Genomic DNA, 24,528 nt, shown 5'->3' with positions numbered 1-24,528 from the left:
AGGGAGAGGCTTAAAGTGGGAACAGAACAGCACCCACCCGCTGCATGGACATAGTCCTCCTCAGCAACGGCTGATCCCGGAAGAGCTTACTGAGGACATCTGAGGTGCTTACTGTCTCGCCAGAGAAGGCAAGGCTGGAGCTGTGGAAGAAGAGGACCCCTCACCTTCGTGGATGGATGCCAGCTGCTGAGCAGTTACCACCTGGACATGATGAGAGCTGGCTGGTGTGGAAGTCCCTGAACAGGCTGGGATCAGGAGTGGGAAGATCCAGGGATAACTTGAAGAAAAGGGGGTTCAGCAGAAGTGATACACGATGTGAATGTGGACAAGAACAAGCCACATGCTTCAGTGCCCTCTGTGCCCAACATCTTGCACGGAGGATGATCTCCTATAAGCCACTCAGAGTGCATTGGACATTGCAAAATACTGTGCATATGTAATACGATCTTACATGTTATGTTTTGTGTACTTCAAAATGACTTTTACGTTGACTGTAAATTTGTATGTTTTCGACTCAATTATAATAATAATAGTCGGGAAAAAACTAAATGTACCAGGCGAGTTGGCCTTGCAGTTTGGTGTGTGAAGCTGTGAGCTTGCATCCAGGTGATAGTGGGTTCATGCCCAACTGTCAGCAGCCCTAAAGATGGTTTTCCCGTGGTTTCCCATTTTCACACCAGGCAAATGTTGGGACTGTACCTAAATTAAGGCCACAGCCGCTTCCTTCCCACTCCTAGGCCTTTCCTATCCCATTGTTGCCATAAGACTTATCCGTGTCAGTGTGATGTAAAGCAAATTGTAAAAAAAATATTTGAAGGCCTACAATATCGATAGCCAATATAGTCCATAAAATTGGTGTGACGATGTGCATTGCCTCTTCTGCTGCCACTCATCTCTGATAGATGGAATTACTGCTGCATCCCAAGTAGAACAGCCTATCTTAATATTGGCGCGAAGTAGCTGGGAAGTTAGATAAATTTCCTTTCTAGCATGCCATTCCTCTGGTTCACATATGTTTTGGTAATTACTGGTATGTGACACACTGGTTCATCATAGTATTCCAGCTATTCAATCCCTGCTCTGAAGTGCTGATAGGAATGAAGAATTTAAATCTAAGAATTTCATTTTTGTCCATATTGAACTGAGAATGGAAGATAGGAAACTTAAAAGGGTCCACCTTTTCAATACAAATAAATGTTATAGTTTATTTACAACATATATTTACACTTGGAACTAGTTTCGACGCTGTTTGGCGTCATCTTCAGCTAAAATGTGGGAAATAGGCTAGCATGTAGACATTTATATTACAAGGTGTTACATTAGTGTGATTAAATGAGAGAACATGAAGACGCGAAGTACAATGTCAGTTTCAAAGTGGTCATGAAGGGTGAGTCAAAATTGTATAAACATGAGATAACATAATCACTTAAACAATAAAACATATAAACATATAAACTGTAACAAAACCATGCGGAAGTACGAGATGATTGGCATTGGAGATTCAAATTATTTCAGACACTCTTCCATTGAATGTTGCCTGCCGCGAGTGTAGTACAAAACGTAGGTTATATTTCAATAAACACAATCTTCTCAAAAATGCACATAACATTATAAAATATTTGGGTTGAGGTGAAATTTTGGCAGTTAGGGATTGAAATCACTTATTCAATAAGTGTCAATTCAAAAAACAGCTGTAAAGGGTGAGACAAGAATTGCACAAGCGTGAGTTTGGACTCGATAAATGCAAAAAAACACATGAAACACACTCGAAAATGTACCGGTGCCATTGAATGAATGATTGAACGCAGACCTTTTGTGCCAAATCCATCACGAACCTACATTTTCGAGTGTGTTTCATGTGTTTTTTGCATTTATCGAGTCCAAACTCACGCTTGTGCAATTCTTGTCTCACCCTTTACAGCTGTTTTTTGAATTGACACTTATTGAATAAGTGATTTCAATCCCTAACTGCCAAATTTCACCTCAACCCAAATATTTTATAATGTTATGTGCATTTTTGAGAAGATTGTGTTTATTGAAATATAACCTATGTTTTGTACTACACTCGCGGCAGGCAACATTCAATGGAAGAGTGTCTGAAATAATTTGAATCTCCAATGCCAATCATCTCGTACTTCCGCATGGTTTTGTTACAGTTTATATGTTCATACGTTTCATTGTTTAAGTGATTATGTTATCTCATGTTTATACAATTTTGACTCACCCTTCATGACCACTTTGAAACTGACATTGTACTTCGCGTCTTCATGTTCTCTCATTTAATCACACTAATGTAACACCTTGTAATATAAATGTCTACATGCTAGCCTATTTCCCACATTTTGGCTGAAGATGACGCCAAACAGCGTCAAAACTAGTTCCAAGTGTAAATATATGTTGTAAATAAACTATAACATTTATTTGTATTGAAAAGGTGGACCCTTTTAAGGAATGAAGAATGCGCATACTTAATGGAAAACGGCAGAGCAATGTTCCCTGCTGTCTGAGGCCAAGTCATTCCAGCACTGGAACTTCCGCAGTGTTAGAATGCCAGCGTACTATTGCCCGTGAAAAGTGAGAAACTGTGCTGTTTTTCATTTCTTCAAGCATTGCATATGATAACATAAACAACATTCCAGTCGGTGAATACTGTATTCCGACAAGAATACTGACGTAATTATATTGACCTATGCCGAGTTTTTAATATTTATCTGTGTCACAGCCTCACTGGAAAATGGATGGTTGGATTGTAATTAAACTTGATATTTCGGTTTAGAAGAAGATCAAGTAGGATCTTAACTACAGTATAAGTAGTTGAAAAAATTTCACCAGAACAGGGTGCTTCAGAAAGGGCCTAAAGCATTAAACTCTACATATCTCTCATATGGTTGGTTTTACACAAAAATAGCTCATGCAGATTTTGTTCTATAACTTTTTCTGTTACAGTGAAAAATAAGGGGAATGTCAGTGACAGTCATGTGAAAGTTCAAGTCCAAGAACCAGTAACTAACTGTATAGACTGTAAAGAGATTTGCTATAAGATTGTTCTAGCTATTTTTTAAAGGCTTTGTACACCTGTCAGTATTTTTTAAATATTAATCTGCTACTTTACTTTCTTTTGTACTGAATGGAAGAGATCAAATCAAGAGCAGCAATAATGCAAAAAATAATAATATGGAACTATAAAGGGCTACAGAGAACAACAAAATGAGTACATCACAGCAAGCCACTGACAGGGACTCAGAAACTGCGGAACAGTGTGAGGGGTGGATAAAAATTTCATCATGCGCATGTTAAGTGATTGTCCTGTCAATGATGGCTACGGTACTAGAGCTAGTTGTGTACATACCTGCTGTCCATGGCTGGCAAACTTCTTGAAAGGATTTTACTTAGCCATCTCCAGGTTGTCTCTAAGAAAATTCTTCCTTAGTCTCAGTGTGGTTTCCATGCCTCAAGAGGTACAGCTGACATGATCTTCTATATACAACTGTTACAAGTGAACTATGTAGGATGAGTGGAATGTAATTTTTTTTAAAGACTTTATTGGCGAAGTACCATATAATGTTTCATTTATCATGACCTAACCTGTACTGTTATTTGTAGAGCATAAGATAATTTAATGACCTAACCTGTACTGTATAATGTTGTAACATAGGCATTTGTAAATAGTAGAATTCTGTCTGTAGTTCCTGGAAAGATCTAGAAAGTTGCATAACTTTTGTACTGGGTGTGTTACTTTGTTGGTATGTGTTCTACAAAGTGTGTTCTGTTTATTCTGGAAAAATACGACTTTCGCGATCATGCGTATTCTAGAATGTTAGTCTGAGTTCTCGATCGAAAGTAAGGTTGTGATTGGTGAGTCTAGGTGGCGATAGGGGACACGTGCACGCTGATTGGTTGCCTCCAAGGCCAGTAATTCCTATATATAGTGAGCGAGGTAGTGTTCGAAGGTATTCTGTATCCTGAATTCTGTTGGTCTCGGTTATCTGTCTGCGAGCAGCCTATCTGGATGACGTCCCTCCGGTTTTCGGGATGGCACACTCCTCGGGTAAGCACTCTTGAATCCCGTTCCTGCAAAAATTCCGTAATGTTCTGATTTGGTTTTCATACAGGAGTCTGCCCTAACCTCGCCTAGATTCACCAAATTAGTTACTTATGACGCCTTAGTTTTTCTGCTAGACTTACCTGTTCGTTTTCCGAGGCATTCCCGTTTTGTTTCACTAAAATATGTATATTGTAGTTTAATAGTATTTCCCTTAGGGTTTGCCTCTCCTAGTTTTGTATCACTTTAGGTACGGTACGCTGGATTTTGGATAACCTGTAAATTGTATTGTACTACTGCACTGGTAACTAGATGTACAGCTGATTCGTAATTTGAATTTACACTGCTACGAACAACCTATGTATATCACTGAACTTATAGCTCCTAACTTGGAATGTACATGTAGAATTATCTTGTAAATAATATTTTAAAATCTAAGGATCACGGTGATTCATTTCGGAATCCGCTATCTAAGCCATGTCCATGCCTTTGGTAGGTTCCCAGCCCTTCCATCTTCCCTTATTGTCGTTCACTAGTTGGTCCTACTGATTGTTACGTACTTGTTTTGTTGGAGATCTGCGTATGCTAGTTTCTGTTTTTCCGAGTGTGTAGTGTTTACTTATATTGTGTATTGTGCTCTTACCCTCCCTTTTAACTGTGTTTGTGCCTTGTTTAGTGTTACCACTGTAGTAGAGGTAACATTTTGGTAGCAGAGGCAAGCGCTAGATTGCGGAAGAAGAAAAGTGAACCGTGATCATACCTAACCTAAAACTCCGTAAAAGTTGTGGTTCGTATATCGCTTGAAATCTTGTTTCTACCTGTCAGGATGGCTCGCGCTGTTCCTAATCCTTTCCATTTAAGAAAGGCAGAACTGATTTACGAGTTAAAAATTCGCAAAATTAATTCGACAGGGAATGTTAGAGATGACACTAGCCTGTTGAAGCAGTCCCTTGACCTACCTGTAACCATACCTGAGTTAACTACAGACGAGTTGCGTGAGTCTTTGGCCGTGATTGAAGACAGGTTACCCGAATTTAACGCCATTCTTTTGTCCTTTAGTGCTTCGAAGCCCTCGCATGCCAATTAGCGCGGGTTAAGGGGCAGTTATTACATTATTTAGACAGGATTAAGGATTTGTTGTCTGTTGAATTGCCGGAAATTGAGCTGCAGAAATGTCAAACCTTACTAGAACAGTTTTCCACAATTTTCAACAGAATCAGTGGTTTGTTTGAAGGCAATAACACCATTTCTCAAATTCAAGTGTCGATCCCATCTGCAATGAGTGACAGTGTTAATTGTGGCAAGGCATCTGTTGCTGTTCAAGTGGGCAATCTGACACCTAGTGCTGGTGTTAGGCATATTCAGGAGTCTGAGGTGACTAATGCTGCCCTGGAATCTTCTGTTTCATTGTCTGGACCTACGACACCTGTAAGTCATTCTGATGATACATCTCTTTTGCATGTTGGTAACCGTACTAATTTTCCTATGATTCCTGCTAATTCCGTTGAAGCTCAGTGTTTACCTTCTATTCCTAATCAACCCGGGTCTGATTCAGTGGTGCATAACCACCCACCTGTCCTAGCGCCACCCGTATCGAGTTGCATAACCTCTACACAACCGGTGAATGCCCAAATGGTCTCTCAGATTAGTGAGAACCTTTCTCAAATTAGGTTGTCTGCGCCCGTAACATTGCAGGATAACGTTAATCCTAACCTATCCTGTACTCCGGCCTTTTCACAAGGGCACCCGAATCAAAGGCACGAGGCCTTGCTAAACCCTCTGGATTATTCTAAGCCTTCCCAAGCACCCCCTACACCTGTCTTCCCCCAGATTTTCTCCAATCTGCCTCACCCGTTGACCACTGTGTTTAAAGGTACTTTGAAATTTTCAGTTAACTCCGTTGATGAAGTTATTTCCTTCCTTCGCTTTCTAACCGAATTCAAGGATCAGGCAATAGTGTATAATGTCAGTAACGACAATGTATTTCAAATTCTATACCCACATGTCTCTGGAGCTCTTTCTGAGCACATTGTCAGGGCCATTACTGAAAGATGGTCAGTAGATCAATTTCATGCCCATGTTCTTGAATATTTCATTCCTGCTCGTGCCTTGTCTGCATTAGTGCAGAAGCACTATTTTAGAGTACAACATTTTAATGAGTCACTATCTGAGTATGTTCAAGACATTAAGCTCCAAGCTAAAATTTTCCGGCTCCACTATTCAGAGGCTCAGATTGTTGCCAACATAGTTGAAGGTCTCGCCCCCAACTATAGATCATATCTGGCTCTTTCACCCCGACCTGCAACATTCGCCCAGTTGGAAGCAGTTACAGTGTCCGCTGAAGGCATTCGATATGCTGACCAGCTACGTCTGGCATTAGCCCCACCTCCTATAACCGTACCCCCTACTCAGGATTATATAACCACCCCGTCACCTGCTTCCAACGCGTGTAATCCCCGTTCATGTTTCAACTGTGGCTCCACGGCTCATCTCAGGCGGGATTGTCCCAAGGCCGGGACATTAGACAATAGGAAACCTGCGATGGGTGGAGGCTTGTCCACCAGTACTTCTTGCCGTAACTGTGGATCAACTAGGCATTTCTCTAGGCAGTGCCCACGTAACACTTCTGGCTCTGGACCGCCAGGCCGTAGTAGTGCTAGAGGACTAACCGCCTGTTCTGATGACAAATTCCAAAGCATGGCTTCTTGTCTTATCGATCATGACTGTACCTTGGTTGATTTACTTTATTCTGAGGCTAATGATTGCTCCCAGGCTGACTCGGATCTTCATTTCTTACAATCTTGTGGGATTTCTGCCATACCTTCTTGTAAACTACCATATTTATGCATAGAGGTAAATAATGAACCTGTCTGTGCATTGCTAGACTCTGGGAGTAGTGTCACCTTGATGAGCAAGACCTGGTATGATTCTATGAAAACTGTTTGCAAGCTACCTACATTACAACCAGTGTCCTTAACATGCCAGACTGCTAATTCCAATTCATTGAATATTGTAGGGTCCCTACAGGTCAAGATTAGAGTCCGTGATTTCACCTGGAAAATGCCAGTGCTAGTGGCAAAAGATTTATCCTGCCAATTCATATTGGGTGCAAACTTTATTGCTAAAACAGGCATGATTTTGGACCTCCAGTTCAACAGATTCCATTTTAAATTTTCTGCAAGAACCTTTGAGCTGTGTGATCGCTCCCCTATTCTGCCTTGCCACGTTAACGCTGTTCCTGAAGATTCCGATGAACCCAAGGCTTTTGATTTTAATCACTTACCCGAAGAGCAGGCCAATCAACTTAGGAAACTCTGCGATAAGTTCCCTGATGTCTTCACCGACAGGTTAGGTGTCACCGATGTATTAGAATACAAAATTGAGGTTACGGATAGCATACCTGTTCGCTCTCCTCCGTACCGGTTGTCACCTCCCAAAATGAAAGCCCTGAAGGCTATCATTGATCAGATGCTCGCTGATGGAGTGATACGCCCTTCCAAGTCAGCCTATTCTTCTCCAATGTTTCTGGTTCCCAAACCACAAGGTGGTTATCGGCCTGTAGTGGACTATCGGATGTTGAACCGTAAGGTAGTCCTCCAATCTGTCCCTCTTCCTGATTTGCACTCTTGTTTTTCTTGGTTTGCTAATGCAAAAATTTTCACCACTTTCGATTTAAATCAGGCTTATTACCAGATACCCCTTGCCGAAGAATCCAAGCATCTCACTGCATTTGCAACCGATTGGAACCTATATGAATTCGAACGCGTCCCTTTTGGCCTAGCAACTGGAGCGGCTGTCCTTACACGGTTACTAGATTATGTCTTATCGGACATTAAGTTCAAGTTTGTTTATAATTACCTGGACGATCTCGTAATTTTCAGCGAAACCTTCGAGGAACACCTACTCCATCTCAACGAAGTGCTGGAAAGACTGCGTAAAGCAGGTCTAACCCTCAAGGCATCCAAGGTTTCCTTCGCACAACCCCAGATGTCCTTCTTAGGACATATCGTGTCGGGGAGGGGTGTCGCAATCGATCAGTCTCGTACTGCCGCCATCCAGAATTTTCCCCCTCCAAAGGACGTCAAGGCTGTAGCCAGATTCATTGGCATGGTGAATTTCTTTCGCAAGTTTATTCCTAATTTTGCTGAACGTGCAGTTCCATTGAACGATTTGAGAAGAAAGGATGCCAAATTTGTGTGGGGTGATGCCCAACGTGAAGCCTTCATGGACTTGAAATCTGCCTTATGTAACGCCCCTGTACTGGCTATGCCAGACTTTTCTAAACGCTTCATCCTTCAGACTGACGCCTCTTCCTCAGGCATATCCGGAGTTCTTCTACAGGAATTTCAAGAAGGGCGTCGTCCTATTTCTTATGCTTCCCGTGCCCTAAATCCTGCTGAGCGCAATTATTCCATTTATGAGTTGGAAGCCCTGGCTGTTGTCTTCTCCTTAGAACGCTTCAGAATGTACCTGGAACATCTCCCTTTCGATCTGGAAACTGACAATCAGGCGTTGAGTTGGGTACTGGCCAAACCGCGAAAGACCGGTCGTCTAGCACGATGGGCAGTGCGCATCTCAGCCTTCCAATTTCAAGCCCGCCACATTCGTGGCACGGAAAACGTTGTGGCTGATGGCCTCAGTAGGATGTTCCATCCAGACAGCTCTGACCCTCAATCCGAGCCAGTTGACTCATCTCCCGAACAAGTATCAGCTTTTGTCAATGTAGTTCTCACTGACTCTCCCTTCCTTTTCAAGGATATTGCCAAACATCAAGAGGATGATCCTGAGTTAAAAGCCATTGTCGACAAGATTAAATCCGGTGAGCATGTTAAGCCCTATATTCTTAAGAATGGTGTCTTGTGTTGTCCTGCTCGTGGTCGCAGAGACCCCAAAATTGTAGTCCCAACTAACCTGGTCCCGGCTCTCCTCAAATACTTTCATGAATCCCCAGTGGGCGGTCATCTGGGCGTTTTCAAGACAAGGGAAAAAATCCGTAACCACTTTATTTGGAAATCCATGGATAGTGAGATCCGTACCCTTGTCAAGTCCTGTAAGACTTGCAACATCAGCAAACCTGCCCCGAATACTCGTCTAGGTCTCTTGTCTTCTGAGCAAGCTTCTCGCCCCATGGAAAGACTGTTCATAGACTATATTGGTCCTTTCCCTAGATCTCGGAATGCTCATCGTTTCATACTCGTGTGTGTTGACGCCTTTTCGCGTTTTACGTGGCTGTTCCCCACTCGGATGGCTAACGCCAACACCACCATATCGTGCTTGAAACAGATATTCGCCTCGTTTGGACCCTGTCAATTCTTGGTAAGTGATAACGCAAGAGCCTTTACTTCTGCCCAGTTCCGGAATTTCTGTTTTGATCTATCCATTGCTCATGTAACCACTACCCCGTATTACCCGAAGCCCAATTATGCTGAGAGAGTGAATCGTAACCTGCGATCTGCCCTAATCGCTTATCACTCCTCAGACCACTCCAAGTGGGATTCCTCATTGAATTGGTTGTCATTTGCATTTAACACTGCTGTCCATGAAAGCCACAAGCAAACCCCTGCTTCGTTGATGTTGGCTTTTACTCCAAATTCTCCTCTATCTAACCTATGGTCAATTAATGATCTTCTGCCCGACGATGCCAGCCCAGAAAAGATCCGAGCTAATTGGCACCGTGCACGAAAGAACTTGAAGGTTTATTACGCTAAGGTCCAGCGTAATTACAACCACGGGCGAAGACCGCACAATCTCTCTGTGGGTGACCAGGTATTTATTAGAACTCATCCCGTCAGTAGTGCTGCGGACCATGTTATCAGTAAGTTGGCCCCCAGATTTCGAGGTCCCTGCACCATCTTAAAGTTCCTTACCCCGGTGACATTATTGGTGAGCGATCCCGAAAGGAAAAGGATCAGCAGAGTACATCTCTCGCAGATCAAGGTACCTTAAGTCTGGTAGGGAAGGGTAAATACCATTGTTGGTAACCTTGTAGATTTAGTTGTAAGTTATTTGTAAGAATTTAGTTATAAAATAATTTTATTGTGAGGTTATTTATAAGGTTTTGGTAATAAGATAATAATAAGTTTTATTGTAAGTTAGTTGTAAGTAATTGTGTAAGTGAATACTTTAGGTATCCTCTAGTGTAATCGATTTAGTATTATAAGTTAGATAAGTTTTAGTTTAGGGTCACTACTTGGAATTTTCTTCCTTTTACGGTCAGGTTTAGGGCACCCTCCTGTAGTTTCTTTTCACCCCCACCATTATCTTGCACGAATTTTAGATAGCAGTGCTTACCCCGGGGCTAGTGCCCTAGTATCCCTGGTGTGCGAGGGAGTCCCTACTGCATATTCATTAAGCCACCCATCGGGTGACTCTACGCGAGATCTTGAGCCCAGCAACATACTTTTACCTCAAAGTATTCCCATGTCTGCTGCGGTTTGTGCGTGTTACAGCGGCTGCAGTGACCAGCTTTTCCGGGCAGCAACCTGAAGTGCCAAATGGGGAGGCACACTGTGTATCTTGGGCGTCACCATCCGGCACCACTACCCTGCGGGGAACATTGGTGGCAGGCGGACTGGACGGTGTCTCACCCCTGCTTATTTGGTGCAAGAGACCACTGAACTGCATCTCACCTAGGTGTCCGGTTTGGACTGACATTGAATGGAGGCTGGCGTCAAACGGCCGTGTCGGCAGCCGCATCATCAGCAAGAACCGGTGCCCTAGCTGTGCTGTGACGGTTGTGGGAAAGTAGTGCAAAAGTGTTAGCAACAAGTGAAGAGTTTTGGTATTTCTAGAATTTGGAAGAAAGTACGGTGTTCACGATTTGGTGGACAGACTACAATTGTCTAATCATATGAAAGAAGGCATTTTGAAGTGCAATGTGACAATCCATGTGGATTTTGTGATATTTATTCAAGAGGTGGATCTATATTATTTTTGAAAATTATGTGACAGTTTGTGTTGCTTGGTTATCGCAAAGGCTACTTCAAGAAATCGTGTGTGTGTTAAAGTACTATTGGTACTGTGTGAAAACGTTCTATCGCTTGCTCCCCAGTGATGTTATATTATTGGTCGAGCAGGGCTCGACTTTCGGGGGGAGGAAGATGTTACAAGTGAACTATGTAGGATGAGTGGAATGTAATTTTTTTTAAAGACTTTATTGGCGAAGTACCATATAATGTTTCATTTATCATGACCTAACCTGTACTGTTATTTGTAGAGCATAAGATAATTTAATGACCTAACCTGTACTGTATAATGTAACATAGGCATTTGTAAATAGTAGAATTCTGTCTGTAGTTCCTGGAAAGATCTAGAAAGTTGCATAACTTTTGTACTGGGTGTGTTACTTTGTTGGTATGTGTTCTACAAAGTGTGTTCTGTTTATTCTGGAAAAATACGACTTTCGCGATCATGCGTATTCTAGAATGTTAGTCTGAGTTCTCAATCGAAAGTAAGGTTGTGATTGGTGAGTCTAGGTGGCGATAGGGGACACGTGCACGCTGATTGGTTGCCTCCAAGGCCAGTAATTCCTATATATAGTGAGCGAGGTAGTGTTCGAAGGTATTCTGTATCCTGAATTCTGTTGGTCTCGGTTATCTGTCTGCGAGCAGCCTATCTGGATGACGTCCCTCCGGTTTTCGGGATGGCACACTCCTCGGGTAAGCACTCTTGAATCCCGTTCCTGCAAAAATTCTGTAATGTTCCGATTTGGTTTTCATACAGGAGTCTGCCCTAACCTCGCCTAGATTCACCAAATTAGTTACTTATGACGCCTTAGTTTTTCTGCTAGACTTACCTGTTCGTTTTCCGAGGCATTCCCGTTTTGTTTCACTAAAATATGTATATTGTAGTTTAATAGTATTTCCCTTAGGGTTTGCCTCTCCTAGTTTTGTATCACTTTAGGTACGGTACACTAGATTTTGGATAACCTGTAAATTGTATTGTACTACTGCACTGGTAACTAGATGTACAGCTGATTCGTAATTTGAATTTACACTGCTACGAACAACCTATGTATATCACTGAACTTATAGCTCCTAACTTGGAATGTACATGTAGAATTATCTTGTAAATAATATTTTAAAATCTAAGGATCACGGTGATTCATTTCGGAATCCGCTATCTAAGCCATGTCCATGCCTTTGGTAGGTTCCCAGCCCTTCCATCTTCCCTTATTGTCGTTCACTAGTTGGCCCTACTGATTGTTACGTACTTGTTTTGTTGGAGATCTGCGTATGCTAGTTTCTGTTTTTCCGAGTGTGTAGTGTTTACTTATATTGTGTATTGTGCTCTTACCCTCCCTTTTAACTGTGTTTGTGCCTTGTTTAGTGTTACCACTGTAGTAGAGGTAACACAACAACTCTTAAGAAAAATGCAGAGAATAGCAGCAACTTCTTTATACCTTATCTCAGATAACCTGGAAGACAACGTGTATTTTTTTAAAATTGGGAAATGATTTGGAACAGCCTACCTTTAGTTAAAGCACAAATACTTTATATTTTTGAAGTAGTTACTTCAGTGTAAACAGTATATGTACGTAATCTCATTCCATTTAGCTTCACTTTTCACTTCAAAAAACTGTTGAGCTTCAATTCTTAATTGAAACCTGTGCGTTAAGGTACCATTTGAGTGGGGGGCTGTCAGCCTTGAATATTAACTCTAAGATCAATTTGATAAAATGCGACCCACATGGGAAATAGCTCTTGGTGCCGATGGTTGGCGCTATCGTTAGGTTTGTTGTTTTTTTTTTTGTTGTTAATAAGTTTCGTTAATCTTTTTCCGGCTTCATATTCTTCTTGATGTTGTGTGGAAATTTTACTAATTGCGTGTTCAGTTTCTGTAACGGGGGTGTTTAATTCATAATATCTAGATTGCGGATTCCAATTGAATTTCGGTACTGTGCTTAAAAAATCAATTTCAGTTTCATTAAAGGTATTTTTAGAAATATTTACGATTGATGGGTTGAAATTATGTTCCTTGGGTATCTCGTTGCCAGTGTCCGAGTCTGGTGTGGTACCTCTTTTGTTCAACTTCAAATCAACCAATTAAAAGAGAAAATAAAATCTAAAAATCTCATAGTTACTACACAAGCGGACAAGGGAAATACCACAGTCATATCAGACAAAGAAGACTATATCCAAAAAACCACCAACTTTTTTCAAGAAGGAAATTACAAAACAATCAAAAAGGACCCCACCCAAAAAATCAAAAAAAAACTGAAACTCTTACTTAAGAACACTTTATTCATCCTCAGTGAACAAGATGCCAGTAAATTAACATGAACCCCAAACTTTCAATAGCAAGAGCACTCCCCAAAGTCTATAAAGAAAACACCCCAGTAATTCCAATAATTAAACTAGAGCAATTCATCCAAAAATTCCTTCTGTTTTTCCTCTGCCCCTGCGGGGGCTGGGGGGTGCGTGAGAAGGAAGCTTCGTACCAGCCGGGCTAGCAGCCAAGTGAGCTAGCCCACCCATCAAGACACAAATTCAAGATGGCCGCCAAGTGCGGGAGCTCCCGGCTCCCGCGGCCACCTCCTATGTCCTTCAAGCAAAAACTTCCATTAAAAACACAATAGAATTGTGCAACAACACCAAAAACCTCAAAATTGATTCTTACCATTCACTAGCATCTTTCGACATAAAGAATGTGTACCCGAGCATTCCATTAGACGAGACCATTTTCATCATACAAAATATCTCTTTGATATTGAGTAGGGGTCCATGGTTTCAAAAAAAAACTTTTAAAAAAGGTTCACATATTCTGGTTGATTGTGACAAGACCGCTCGACAAGTCTATGCCAAGTTGTGTAAACATACAACAATATTTTACTCAGATCCAGGAATATTAAAGTGCCAAGTGTTTCGCATTGGTGTATAAACTTACAATCAGTTAATTTCAACTGCGTTAATGCATTAGTTTCCAGTAGACAGAAGCAGGACCGGCAGTTCTATTCTGTGTTCACGAACACATGACAATTTTTGAAACCAAAAACCAGAACTTTAAATACCCAGTAGTTTATCTTTAACATTCAATGTATATTTATTTCACTAGTTTAGTCAGGGGAAGCAGGACAGTCAAACCCATAAACGTTCTTGTAACGCCAATATTTCATATGGTTATAAGTGTTTTCATTTGAACGAGTGTGTTATCAAACAATACAAGTGTTCCCAGTGTTCCGTGTACATGAACGTGCGACAGTTTAGACTAGATCTATGTCTTTATACATTTTGCTTCATTGTGTGTGTTTCATCCAATCTTTTTCAGACAGAAACAGGACTGTCAAATCCGAGAATGCTCTAGAGAGCCAAGTTTCCCACATCATTATAAGTGTCCTTATTGTGTTTTGTATATATTTTCAATCCAGTACATGTAATTCCAGTGTTCCGTATTCTATGAACACAAAACTGTTAGAGCCAGAACTGGGAACTTTCTAAGCTCCAAGTTCTCCTTGCCAAGTGTATGTTACATTTCTAGGTAATATCTATCAACTCAATGATGTATTTCCAAGCAACCCCGTATAGGTGCATGGATTTTTCATTATGATGATTGTTATCAGTTTCCCCTTACTTTAATTTTCGCCAAGAACTGATGATGACTCCATGGAGTCGAAACCGGTCTTCTTATAATTTAATAAATTGTTGTAATGTGTTGAATGGTGGAACATCCCTCAGACTCTACATTATTGGTTAAACGTCAACACGGAAATGAAGATCATAACTTGCGATAGATGGCCAACCAGGCACACAAATACGCTCATAAATATTTAAATCTGAGGAAAAAGATAACTATGATCAACAAAGATATCACCTTTTTGAAAGAATGCCTTCTTAATAATCTAACTCCTAGATTTTTAAAAGCTTACAACCCAAAACATAGGTCAACATTCCATACACGAAACACCCGAAATAAAACCAACAAAATTTGGCTAAAAGAAGAAATTAAGTTCCTTTACAGAAAAAGACAATTGTGAACACTCAACTCTACGAGGCACACTTAGACGCAGCTCGCAACCTTCCCCCAACTTATTGGAACGATTTTCTAAGACACTCGCTTTACGTAACGGAAAACATTGCCGCTAGGAAACTAGACAATCTTAACAAGAAAATAGATAACCTCAAAAAAGCGAACGACAATATCAATCACTCCACATCACCCAAATTGAACAAAACCGTCTCAAACACTGACAAAGAGATACACAACGAAGCATAATTTCAACCCACCAATCGTAAATATCTCCAAAACAACCATTAATGAAACTGAAATTGAAATTTTAAGCGGAGGACTGAAATTCAGTTGGAGTCCGCAATCCAGATATGATAAATTAAACACCCTAGTTACAGAAACTGAACACGCAATTAGTAAAATCCCCACACAACAACAAGAAGAAATTAGATATGAAGCCAGAAAAAGATTAACAAAACTAATTTTAACAATCAAATAAACAACAAACCTAACAACAGCACCAACCAACAGCAACAAATCAAACAGTTAAAAGAGGAAATAAAATCCAACAATCTCATAGTTACACAAGCTGACGAAGGAAATACCACCGTTATATTAGACAAAGAAGACTACATCCAAAAAACCACCAACTTTTTTCAAGAAGGAAATTACAAAACAATCAAGAAAGACCCCACCCAAAAAATCAAAAAAAAACCTGAAACTCTTACTTAAGATCACTTCATTCATTCTCATTGAACAAGATGTCAGTAAATTAATTAACATGAATCCCAAACTTCCAACAGCACGAGCACTCCCCAAAATTCATAAAGAAAACACCCCGATAAGACCAATAATAAATTTCAGACCCAGCCCTACCTACAAACTAGCCCAATTCATCCAAAAATTCCTTTAAAAACACTATGTCCTTCAAGCTAAAACTTCCATCAAAAACACAATAGAATTTTCCAACAACACCAAAAACCTCAAAATTCACTCTTACCATTCACTAGCATCTCTCAACATTAAGAATATGTACCCTAGTATTCCATTAGATGAGACCATTTCCATCATACAACGTAATTTGCACTAACATAGTAAACTGAGTAAACTTGAAATAGAAGAATTCATCAGTCTGGTTAAGTTAACTTTTAACAATAACTTTTTTGTTTTTAACAGAATAATGGACCAGGTTTGTCAATGACACATTCACAATTATAGATGGCAGACACACCAACAGCCTAACTATTCTTGAAGAGTTGAACAAACTGAATCCCCATATACAATTCACAATGGAAACAGAGTCCAACCGTTCTCTAAATTTTCTAGACTTAACAGTCACAAGAAATCAACACTCACTCACTTACAACATTTACAGGAAACCTACACAAACTATCAGCACTATAAAACAACACTCAGTCCACCCTCGCTCCCACAAAAAAGCAGCCTACTATAGCTTAGTCCACAGGTCCATTAACTCGCTCCAACCTAAAAAAGGAACTAGACACCATCAGAACAGTCGCTCTTTCCAATGGATACAACAAAAGGTTCATCGACCAAATTATATCTAAAATCCAAAACAAACCTAAATCTACTCTTATCGAAGAAAAGAAACAAAAAGACAGCTTTTCAGTTTTTACCTTCAACAACGATGCAGTTTGCCAAATAACAAACCTATTTAAGAAACACGGGGTAAAAATAGCATTCAGAACAACCAACAACAATCGTTCTCATTTCCACAATCCAGGGACCGTGAATAAATTGGACAAATTTGGCAAATCAGGCATCTACAGATTACAGTGCCAAACTTGTACAGCAAGCTACATCGAGCAAACACGTCGGAACTTTAACACCAGGTACACTAAACACATTAATGCAGTTAAACATAACACACATTCAGCCATGGGTCTACACATGCACGAATTCAATCATAAATTCTCCGACATAGATAAAGACATGCAAATTATTGAAACCATGGAAAAGGGATCCCTACTCAATATCAAAGAAATATTTTACATATCATTAGACCAACAAGTTAATTTTAATCATAATCTGAACGAATCCACCGAAAAAACAAACATTCTTTACGAGGCCATTCATCCCCTCATTATCAAGACTTACGTAGACAGAATAGCACCACGCGTGCACGCGCACACACACACACACACACACACACACACACACACAAGCACAGTTGAACAGATCGCAACCCACTCTTCAAACGGCTGGTCAGCATGAGCGGATACGGAGTGAGTAAATTAATAAAAACAACATTTCATTTTAACTCGAACACACACACAACAGTTTCTCATTCTGTCTTTCTCTTTTTCCTTAGACACCTTCAATGCACGTTTCCATACACCAAGGCCATACCATCACCATACCACAACATCCCTCAAACTCTACATTATTGGTTAAACCTCAACACGGAAATGAAGATCATAACTTACGGTATTAGAGCATTCGAGGCCTCATTTCCACACCCTTCGTGGTCCTTGTCTTCTTTGTACGTTAACCTAATTTCGGAAGATTCGGATTCCTTCCATTTTTGTTCACTGATTACTGGTTGCCCAGTTGTAGTTCCTTTTGAAACAAAAATCAGCCCCAGCACCGCTCTCTTCTCTCATCCAACTTGTGTTTTTATGTTTGAGAGATGTGGATGTTGGCCCAGTTTTACGATCGTATGCCGTTCCTGAGGCCAACAGAATGTGGAGGAATGTATTGAACACTTCCACCTTTCTCTGGGGATTCAATCAGTCATTCAATCTATCAATTTATCAATTATTTGCATTTAGGTCTTTCGCCCACGTAGCAGATTCCCCATCAATTGTTTACCTAGGTTCAACTTAGACGTTTTCAAAGAACTTGGACATTTATGGAATATTTTTGTTGATAATTTATTCCAATCCTTTACTCATGTAAGTGAACATTTGCTCCAATCTGTCCTCGTGAATTCCTCTTCATGTTCATGTATTATGACCTTTTCCAGTTTTAAAAGCTATGCTCAAACGCTGGCATTCCACGTCTCTCTCTCAATGACATCTCGAAACATACGACATAGCCAAGCATTTTGTCTCCTTACTCCCAAGTTCTCCCAGCCCATAGTTTGAAAAATGTTTGTAACAATACTCCTTTGATATAGATGTTGATTCCCATCTATATGATCTGATGGCCAAGCAGACATCAATTTTTGGTAATGTGACAAAGTCTCTCATAGTGCATTGGCACTGCCAGTGGCTACAGTTAGCCTACGCAGTGGCCTCCACGGTATACAATGGCCAGCATCTTGGTAGGTGTGCTAGGTACCAACTGATGAGCCCAGCCTAGCACACGGGGGCGAAACGCTGGCAACCATGAATGAGTTAGCTGGAAAAATTTATAATGTCCAGTAATGGACCATTTATATTGGTATTACAATGCTCCTTTGTCGGAAATAACCCAGAACGAATCTTCCTGCTTTCCTTGCTTGTTTTCCAGTTTTCGTATCAAGTAGTCCTGGTGTGAGTCGCATTCACTGGAACCATAATCTAATAATTGTGGTCTTAGGAGACATTTATATGCCTTCTCCTTTACATCCTTACTACAGCCCCTAAATACTCTCATAACCATGTAAAGAGAGATCTGTAACCTTTCTTAACAACCTTGTTAATATGATTGCACCAATGAAGATCATTCCTTGTTTTAACACCTAGGTGATTACAGAGTTCTTCATGGTGTACTACCCTAGGAACAACCACTAGTTTACAGGAATGATGACGAAAATGCAAATACGTTACTTCCCTGCTGGCAAGTAGTCAGAGACGTTGCCATGGTAACCTGTAGGTTTGTTGTCGATCTATCAGTCACTCGATTCAGAACATGATACCTGCAGAAAATAGTAATTTTCTCCTTCATTTGAAGAGGAAGCGAAATTATGTACATAACAGAAGTTGTTTATAATGAAGGGATGTTTCATATATAGTCCACGGATTTTACAGAAAATCATTAGTGTAAGAGAAAATGGAAGAAAACTGTTCTGGTTTTCCTATAAACACCCTGTCCAGACATTTTTAAGTCCTATGCATATCAAAACCTTTCTCGGGATGAATATACTCTAAATATGAATTTTGGTTGAGATCTGTCCACCCGTTTCGCCGTAATGATGAAGCAAACAGACAAACACGAAAATAAAAACTACCGATTCGGTCTTAAGTTGACCTAAAACGGATAAATATCTGAAAAATTGCCAAAACAAACAAAATTACAGACAGCGGACCCCCTACAACTTTATTTATATAGATAAGCATGGACACGTCTAGAAGTGCAGACCTTTATTTCGAGAGTTACTGCTTTGAAACTGTATGACGTATCTACAAACAGACTTCACCATCAGACACCTCGTTCAATGTTGTACATGGCTGGTCCCATGACATCTTCCCGTATCTCCTATATTTATGGTTTGATATAGAGTCATTGAATGGGGTGAAATTTTGTACAGTTTTCACATACTACTTTATAGTTTTGATACTCATGTGACAGCTAGAATCATAAAATTTGGCTGTCATATGGCCACTGGTTATGTCAATGTGCGTGCCGAATGTCATGATTCTATCTTTCCTATAAGTGTGCCAAATGATAACATATACGTGTAAAAGTACAAAATTAATTTGAAATTGAGAAATACAGCTCTATTCAACGTATAAGGGATAGAAATACGACAAAACGTCATAGGACCAAAGTTGTAGATCTCTCAAAAATGAAACGGGATTGTGCTTTCTGATTTGTGATACGACTTACCAATTAGCCACCAATTATCCCGAAACGAAGGTCTGCACCGTCATTAAAATTGCATCCATATTTCGATATTTTCCGGGGCCAAAATTTATACATTTGCATAGCTTAGAATATTTCCTCAAAGAAAAGTGTGTCCAGCTTTTGGGATTAGCACTTGCATACATACGGAGTAATTAAGGAAGAAAATAATACAGTTAAGAAAGCTGACATTAATAGAAAATGGATTATAAGTGAGGACAGCCGGATGATGACAAATATGTAAATACCAAATATGAAAATCAAATGTCCCTCAATAAATTATGCTGGTATGACTTATGGATATAAGAAAGCGGTAACAAAGGAGAAATTTAGCCGCAGGGATTCTTAAAGAAGATGGCTAATGGTGTTATTACTTAAGCTTTTCGAGGACAGTTATAACCTCCAACGATATTCCGCCAATATCCCGCAGAATGGCCGATTGACGCCTCTCTTGCCTTCTACCCAAGGAACAACCATGAATTTAAAGGCATGATGAGGAAAAATGGCAATATGTTACTTCCCTGCTGGCATGCAGTCAGAGATGTTGCCATGGTAACCTGTAATTTCGTTGTTGGTCTGTCAGTCACTCAGTGCAGAGTAAGAGTAAGATAAATTAAGAACATAACAAAAGTTGTCTATAATGAAGATGCGTTTCACATACGGTCCACGGAGTTTACAGAAAGTCAATAGTATAAGAGAAAATGGAGGAAAACTGTTCTGGTTTTCATATAAATGCCTCGTCTATTCAAAGATTTTAAAATGATATGCATATCGAAACCTTCTTCGGGATGAGTATAATCTAAATATGAAGTTTGGTTGAGATCTATCCAGCAGTTTTGCCATGATGGTGGAACAAACAGATAAACAAACAGACACGAAAAATAAAAACCACAGATTCGGTCTTGAGTTGGCCTAAAATTGATAAATATCTGAAAAATTGGCAAAAAAAAGGAATTACAGACAGCAGACCCCCTACAACTTTATTTATATAGATTGGGGACAGAGTTATTTGAACTATCGAACTCGCAATTTCTTGACTGATATTTTTATGCTGGTAGTATTGCAACGCACATGTGGCTAGAGTTGTTATTGTTGACTCCCAGGTTATTTAAGATATGGTATAGTGTTTTATGATCTGGAAAAGGCCTTCGATTCTGTCCCAAGGCCTGCTATCTGGGCAGTGTTGAGACACTTTGGTTGCCTTGTTGACCTGGTTCGAGCATTCTATGTTGGTACATCAGGTCAGTTTCTCCTTTTAAAAAAATGATGCTTTTGCTGACGTGGATTGAAGCAAGAGTGTGTACTTACCCTGACACTCTTTGCTCTATCTGTGGCTGTTATGTTCTCTGATACATTATCTCCCAACACCTCTGGCATTGATTTAAGGTATCGCCTTAATGGAAGTCTCTTCAGCTGGACGAGACTGCATTCACATCGCTTGACTCGGGTGACCAGGATAACTGAATTGTAGTATACTTATGACACTGCTCTTATACCTGAGGAGCTGCAGCTCTCAGTTAATAGACTCAAGTGTGCATATGGTTCTGGCCTCGTCATCAGTGCACATACATCAAGAATCTTGCCCAACCTGTCCTAGGAATTAACCTTGCAGCATTCAGTGTCTCTTGTCTGAGACGCGACTCTGAAACCAGTAGAAAGTTTTTCATTCCTTGGGAGCAGCTTGTCTAAAACGATGCACTTTGAGAGAATATGCAAAACAGACTCCGTGCTGCTCGCTTGACATTTGTTGGCTATGTCTTCAAGAATAAAGACTTAACAGTTTATACAGAACTCATGTCTGACTCGTTGGCTGAATGGTCAGCATACTGGCTTTCGGTTCAGAGGGTCCCGGGTTCAATTCTCGGCTGGGACGGGGATTTTAACCTTAATTCCAATGGCTCGGGAGCTGGGGATGTGTGGCGTATTCAGCATTAGAAATCATCCTAGGTAGGGCCCTCATCTTCACAGACATGCAGGTCGCCTAATAGGCCATTTACAAGAAAAAGACCCGCACCAGGCCTCTCCGGTGGCCATACACCATTATTATTATTATTATTATTATTATTATTATTATTATTATTATTATTACAGAACTCATGGTGTACAAAGCAGTCATCAATTCATCGATAATCTGTGGGTGTGAAACTTCGACCCCGTATCTATATGATGTCAAGAAACTTGAGCATTTTCATCAACAGAAATTTTGTTCTATCATAACTGTCAAATGGGAAAACCATGTCTCCAGCCTTCTTCCTCACCAATTCCTCTATGGTAAACTTTCCTCAGGCACAAAACTTCGTGGTCACTGACCTGACCTATGGTTTATCAGGATTTCTAATGTGCTGTTACTTAGAGAATCAAGATACTGTGACATTGTTGTAGGAACGAGCAGGAGAAAAAAGCGCTTGGAACACGTCCATCCTACTCTTCAAAACAAGTGTACGTATTCTATGCAGGAATGGTCAGTGCTCACTTCTATCAATCAATGACCATAATAGACCAATAGGTAAGCAATGCACTGTAGCCCACCATGGCAGACTACAGCTTGCACTTGAGGTGGAATTATGACACCACTCCATTCCACTGAGAGCTTTGTAGCCATCAAAGTCATTCATAACCTTTGAAGATGCTGAATGCACTCTTCAGTGAAACGTCAGGACCATCATACGCTTCTAGACTATGGCTTACAAGCCCAGAAAATACAGACATTGTTCAATTGCTACTGAATTTGTGAAGGTGAAAATGTGAATGTAATTGGTTCTGCATACTGCTTATATTTATATGATCCTTAATACAGATACTGCACTAGGAATATAAAACCAACACTATGATTCATCATTTCTGGAAAAAAAATGTTATCCTGTAGGTTGTTTTTTTACCAATAATGTTTATAAAGTTTGCTTACAAGATATTCTTGTGTAAATTTGAAGTTAAAAATTACTATTTTTGCATTATTTGTAACTGTAGTTACAGTTTAGTTAGTTTATATTTGAACATTTTCTTTTTGTTTTGTTAATTAGGCTAGTTGCTGGAAAACCTCCTCATATGCCCATCTATTCATCGTGGACTGACTGCTGGTCGCATTTGTCTCGCACCAATCAGATAAAACGTGGTTCAAGTTTGATTTGGCGTTACTACGTGGGTCCACAAATCGTCATCAATGGACAGAAAGTTGCTCTTAATAAAAACAATTTTATAGCTAATGGAGCAATGTAGAGATATCCTAGTATCAAAATAATTGGTATTTAAATAGGGTGTTCACTATGGTAGGTTGTGAATATGTGGTGAGATGTAAAGCATCTTATTTTCAACTTTTTACTTACCCTAATTTTGAGATTTTGAATGAATTGTCTATAATGTATCCAGAAATAATTGCTTTGTACCGAGTTCATGACATGTTTGTATACTGTTAGTATTATTCAGACACTGTCAACATTGACATGCATGCCATAACATGTACAGTTCTAACAAAAATATGATGTATGCCTTACAAAAATGAATGGTGAAAGAAATCTTTCATTGCAAAGATCCCTCATTGAGTCGATTCTTCATTGTTAAAATAAGTTTGGCTTTGAAACCTATTCAAAATTAGCGTGAAAAATGTACAAACTTAACAGCTGCACAAAAGGGTGTATGAAATGTGATGCGATGTTTTGTTTTGTGTACAATGTTGAGAATGAGATGTGTATTGTATTATATATGTATACATACATAGCCTTCAAAAATACCTTAGATTTTTTAATTAATAATTGGAAGTAAATTTCTTCCATATCAAGTGAAATAATACATGCTGACTTCATAGTTCTCTCAAATTTCTTGTAAATTAAAATGATGAATATAATGATAAGTTTAATTTTGCAAAAATATTAAAGCATACAATGTTGAACCATAAATGTAGTTTTCTTGCTAATGCTTATGGTATGGTATTGCGAATGCTGTAGTTAAGGATCTTTGAACTGGTATCTTATGATTGCAAGTTATAAATCTCATTCCGTATTGATGGTTATCACTTTACAAGTGAAAATATGTATAAAATCCTCCTTATCAATACAAATCAAGTCATCTGTTAGATGCAGCAAAGTCTATACATGTTTCAGCCTAATCTCAAGGCCATCTTCAGTAGCAGAACAGTAATTACATAATACACAAACAAATTAAAAATCGTAATGAAGTGAAGTGACAGTGATCATGATTAGTGAATTAAAAACATATTGAGGTACAAAGTCCTCTCGTCTAATAGATCGTTCTTGAATTGTCAAATAAAACTTCCTGACTGTTAAAATGAAAAACACTATGCTGAGGAGTGTAGTGAGACCGTCAATACTATGGATTAAAACCTGTGTAACATCTGTAATGAGAAAAAGGAATTATGAGTGGATGAAAAACAAGTTAAAAAATAGTGTACCGGTACGAAAAGAAAACTCATTTAACTTACTTGTAAGTTACTTGTACTTCTTCAGGCTCACGTCACCAATAGACTCGATAAGGTTTTACTGAAAAAACAAAGCACTCTTGATAAGAAGTGGAATAACTTTATAAAAGCTTTCCACAATATCCCACATACACAGAATTATGCGGAATTGAACGTTTTTCACTCGCCGGTAGTGAACCTCAGTCAAGTTGACCTTGATCCTAAGGACCTCAAGATATTGAATAAGGAACCAAAACATAACTGGGAAACGTCCTTCAACCACAATGATTTAATCATTACGTTGGCTGAATCTGAATTAGCGGTTAATAGGTTACCTACAGAC

The 24,528-nt window shown here is 39.7% G+C and overlaps 1 protein-coding gene across 1 annotated transcript in view; it reads left to right on the top strand.

Moving 5' to 3' along the window:
- The window catches only part of LOC136872639 (mitochondrial carrier homolog 2), a 141,651-nt gene extending 117,984 nt beyond the window's left edge, over positions 1 to 23,667 (top strand). The window contains exon 7 of the mRNA XM_067146447.2: positions 22,795 to 23,667. Coding sequence (XP_067002548.1) covers positions 22,795 to 22,990 — 196 coding nt within the window. The 3' untranslated portion in view covers positions 22,991 to 23,667. The remainder of the gene's footprint in view (positions 1 to 22,794) is intronic.
- The last annotated feature ends 861 nt before the right edge of the window (positions 23,668 to 24,528 follow it).

This window comes from Anabrus simplex, chromosome 4 (assembly GCF_040414725.1).
Source record: "Anabrus simplex isolate iqAnaSimp1 chromosome 4, ASM4041472v1, whole genome shotgun sequence".
NCBI lineage: Eukaryota > Metazoa > Arthropoda > Insecta > Orthoptera > Tettigoniidae > Anabrus > Anabrus simplex.
The sequence above is the reverse complement of the archived record's forward strand: the minus strand, read 5'-3'. Positions and strand labels throughout refer to the sequence as shown.